This window comes from Oncorhynchus nerka, unplaced genomic scaffold (assembly GCF_034236695.1).
Source record: "Oncorhynchus nerka isolate Pitt River unplaced genomic scaffold, Oner_Uvic_2.0 unplaced_scaffold_2158, whole genome shotgun sequence".
Classification (NCBI taxonomy): Eukaryota; Metazoa; Chordata; class Actinopteri; order Salmoniformes; family Salmonidae; genus Oncorhynchus; species Oncorhynchus nerka.
In genome coordinates, this window is record NW_027039153.1 from 19,041 (window position 1) to 23,801 (window position 4,761).

A 4,761-nucleotide genomic window follows, 5' to 3' on the forward strand; every position below is an offset into this window, starting at 1 on the left:
AGCTCATGAACCAGAGAAATAGCATGGCTAGAAGGGGACATCACTTTAGAGGTTCCTAGAGGAGTATTCCAGATGTGCTTGGTATGGGATGGTCGAGCTCATCAAATAGACACTCCATCTCTATACTGCTTTCTATGACCGTTACGTCTGTAACGGAGGTTAAGTTACACATTGACTCATGGTGGTGTGAACGGTTATATTTAAACCCTATGGTTGTGCCCTGGTTTGTTATTGGACTTCTATGGGACTTCCTTAACCTTGTCCTGAACAGTCCTACAAAGAGAAACAATGAAGTGTTGTCTATAGATCAACACTGGTTTACCAGGTCACTAAAACCCCCCAGTCTAAAGCACAATGATCGACATCAGTTCCTCACTACCTGATCCGTCTCTATTAAAACCCTGGTACGTACTCACAGCCTTGAAAAGCAACATCTGACATTCAGATCATTCCTGTCCTGGTCCTGGTTCTGGTTCTGGTCCTGGTTCTGGTCCTGGTCCTGGTCCTGGTTCTGGTCCTGGTTCTGGTCCTGGTTCTGGTTCTGGTTCTGGTCCTGGTTCTGGTTCTGGTCCTGGTCCTGGTTCTGGTTCTGGTCCTGGTTCTGGTCGATCCATAAGGACGCTTCCTGCCTCGCACCATGAGTGTCGTCATCCAACGTTGAAGCGTATTATGAAGCACTTAAGATTCCTACAATATTTTCCAATGGATTTCTCCTCTTCTGGGAGCCATTAAATGCTACTGGAGGAATGTATTAAAGAATGAGAGGGAACATAAAACATGCCATGTCTGAATAACTGATAGATCCCCTTTGAGAACCCCCCCCTCCCCCCCAGTCCACTCCCTACCTGTCTACAACTCTCCTCATTGAATGGAAGAGAAACTGTGCGTGTGCGTGCATGAGCGCGTGTGTTTTCGTATGCGTGCATGTGTAAAGGGACTGGATGTTGATGTTGTACCCCTGACTATGCATTAAGACAACATCTAGTTCTAGAAGTCATCCACCCAGCATCTCTCCGTCTGCTACTGTTTATCCACATCATCAAAGTTAGACTGGTGTCCTGGATCTGGATCTGATCTGTGTCACAGCATGGATAGTTCTGGATCTGACCTGGTGTCACAGCATAGATAGTTCTGGATCTGATCTGGTGTCACAGCATGGATAGTTCTGGATCTGACCTGGTGTCACAGCATGGATAGTTCTGGATCTGATCTGGTGTCACAGCATGGATATGGTTGGATCTGACTGGTGTCTGACATGGATAGTTCTGGATCTGACCTGGTGTCACAGCATGGATAGTTCTGGATCTGACCTGGTGTCACAGCATGGATAGTTCTGGATCTGACCTGGTGTCACAGCATGGATAGTTCTGGATCTGATCAGGTGTCACAGCATGGATAGTTCTGGATCTGACCTGGTGTCACAGCATGGATAGTTCTGGATCTGATCTGGTGTCACAGCATGGATAGTTCTGGATCTGACCTGGTGTCACAGCATGGATAGTTCTGGATCTGACCTGGTGTCACAGCATAGTTAGTTCTGGATATGATCTGGTGTCACAGCATGGATAGTTCTGGATATGATCTGGTGTCACAGAATAGTTCGTTCTGGATCTGACCTGGTGTCACAGCATAGTTAGTTCTGGATCTGACCTGGTGTCACAGCATAGATAGTTCTGGATCTGACCTGGTGTCACAGCATAGATAGTTCTGGATCTGACCTGGTGTCACAGCACAGAGGAGTTCAGGTCTGATCTGTAGTGTCAGCTTGAACTAGTTCCAAGTCATATGGTGTCTGAAAACCTCAACTTCCACTAAATTAGCCATTAGCCACTAGTTATTCTGGATCTAAACTGGGGTCACAGCATAGATAGTTTGGATTTGACCTGGTGTCACAGGTTGATAGTTCTGGATTTGACCTGAGTGTCAAGGTACAAACCGTTCTGGATCTGACCTGAACAAGTTAGTTCTGGATCTGATCCTGGTGTCATTGAAAAATTAGTTCTGGATAAATCTGGTGTCATTTTCAGCCTTGTTTGTTCTGGATCTATCCTGGTGTCATAGGACTTTAGAGGAAATTATCTGTATAAAACTGAAGCTTTATCCAAGTCAAAAAAACGTAGTCCAGCTGTAATACATGTAATGTAATCCACTAAATTAATTAGTCTTGTCTTTACCTTAAACTGGGCGGCAGGGTAGCTAGTGGTTGAAAATGCCCTGAGCAACTCCTCCCGAAAGGTTGCAGTTCAAAATGTACAAAGGTGAGCTGACAAGGTACAAACTATAGTTCTGCCCCTATAAAGGAGTTAACCCAGTTCCTAGGCTGTCATTGAAAATAATGTAAACTACAAGGTGAATTAGAGTTCTGTAGGTATGATTTCTCTAGTAATGTAATAAAGGTGAATTTAAGGAAATATGAGGAATAAAATAAAGCTTTAAAAATAAAAAAAACGTGTCAGCTAATCATGTAAAAGGTGAGTTGACTAATTAATGTCTTGTCTTGTCTCTTGAAGGAATTAGAGAGAAGGGCTGGAAAGTAATGTATAAAGGTGAGTCCCTACTGAGTGTGGAGGACCATAAATGTATAAAGGTGAATTAGAGAGGAGGTATGAGGACCATAGTAATGTATAAAGGTGAGTTAGAGAGTAGGTATGAGGACCATAGTAATGTATAAAGGTGAATTAGAGAGTAGGTATGAGGACCATAGTAATGTATAAAGGTGAATTAGAGAGTAGGTATGAGGACCATAGTAATGTATAAAGGTGAAAGAGAGTAGGTATGAGAACCATAGTAATGTATAAAAGTGAATTAGAGAGTAGGTATGAGGACCATAGTAATGTATAAAGGTGAGTTAGGTATGAGTAGGTATGAGGACCATAGTAATGTATAAAGGTGATTTAGAGAGTATGTATGAGGACCATAGTAATGTATAAAGGTGAGTTAGAGAGTAGGTATGAGGACCATAGTAATGTATAAAGGTGAGTTAGAGAGTAGGTATGAGAACCATAGTAATGTATAAAGGTGAGTTAGAGAGTAGGTATGAGGACCATAGTAATGTATAAAGGTGAGTTAGAGAGTGATGAGGACCATAGTAATGTATAAAGGTGAGTTAGAGAGTAGGTATGAGGACCATAGTAATGTATAAAGGTGAATTAGAGAGTAGGTATGATGACCATAGTAATGTATAAAGGTGAGTTAGAGAGTAGGTATGAGGACCAGTAATGTATAAAGGTGAATTAGAGAGTAGGTATGAGGACCATAGTAATGTATAAAGGTGAATTAGAGTAGGTATGAGGACCATAGTAATGTATAAAGGTGAGTTAGAGAGTAGGTATGATGACCATAGTAATATAAAGGTGAGTTAGAGGAGGTAAGATGACCATAGTAATGTATAAAGGTGAATTAGAGAGTAGGTATGAGGACCATAGTAATGTATAAAGGTGAGTTAGAGAGTAGGTATGAGAACCATAGTAATGTATAAAGGTGAGTTAGAGAGTAGGTATGAGGACCATAGTAATGTATAAAGGTGAATGAGAGAGTAGGTATGAGTAGGTATGAGGACCATAGTAATGTATAAAGGTGAATGAGAGAGTAGGTATGAGTAGGTATGAGGACCATAGTAATGTATAAAGGTGAGTTAAGTAGGTATGAGGACCATAAGTAATGTATAAAGGTGAGTTAGAGAGTAGGTATGAGAACCATAGTAATGTATAAAGGTGAGTTAGAGAGTAGGTAAGAGGACCATAGTAATGTATAAAGGTGAGTTAGAGGAAGTAGGTATGAGGACCATAGTAATGTATAAAGGTGAGTTAGAGAGTAGGTATGAAACCATAGTAATGTATAAAGGTGAGTTAGAGAGCAGGTAGTGAGGACCATAGTAATGTATAAAGGTGAGTTAGAGTAGGTAAGAGGACCATAGTAATGTATAAAGGTGAATGAGAGTATGTATGATGACCATAGTAATGAGGTGATAAGGGGCACAACATTGCTAAAGGTCGAGCTGATAGCTCCAGATCTGAAGTCTACCTTCCACAGTGTTTCTCTGTGATGGTTCATGATGTCTCACTGAAGACAGCGGTGTATAGTGACAGGAGTCACAGCTTGAGAGGCTAGTGGTTTCTGAATGCTTACCATGGGCCTGTTGTTGGTGTTTTTGAATCAGTGTGGGACAACAAATCAACTGATCAGCTGACAGACTTCCTGTCTCCATGGTGCCCTTGGCCCTTAACAAGGAAGTGATGTGTCGCCCAGGCTCCTGTCTCTCAGTGACCCGTGGAGGGCGTGTGTCCAACCCCCATATCTGTCTTTACGCAATGACTCAGTGAGGAGCAGTTGGACCTGGAGCCTCCAGATTGTTGTTTCAAGTCAACCACCCTGCTTCCTCCAAACCCAATGGAGATGGATGACTGACTTTGTTTTGGTGTTTTAGCTTTTCGCAGGTTTAGTCATTAGCCCTTTGACAGCTATCCCCTCTTCTGGTTAAGTCAGTTTGACTCTTTCCACATTTTGGCGACCAAGGGAGATTTCAACAGAATGTTGAGTACTGAAGTAATGGAGAAACAATGAAGAGAAATGACAGAAGCTGCTGCTTCCCTCCTGTTGCTGCCAGATACAGGTCAAACATCCAGGAGTAACTCTCTATTTGAGCTCGTCTGGCTTCAATATTTCACTCTGTAAAGACTCAAACCCTTTCAACAATGTTTCAGCAGCCAGATGAAGCTTCTCGGTCGAGTAGGGAGGGATCTCTCTCTCTGGAGGAGTCTA

At 42.3% G+C, this 4,761-nt stretch overlaps 1 protein-coding gene across 1 annotated transcript in view; it reads right to left on the minus strand.

Moving 5' to 3' along the window:
* Positions 1-252: 252 nt before the first annotated feature.
* LOC135567318 (dynein regulatory complex protein 11-like) overlaps positions 253-4,761 on the minus strand; it is a gene marked incomplete at its 5' end in the record, with an annotated part of 27,794 nt that continues 23,285 nt past the window's right edge. Inside the window, 2 exons of the mRNA XM_065014741.1 lie at positions 253-273; positions 440-625. Coding sequence (XP_064870813.1) covers positions 253-273; positions 440-625 — 207 coding nt within the window. The remainder of the gene's footprint in view (positions 274-439; positions 626-4,761) is intronic.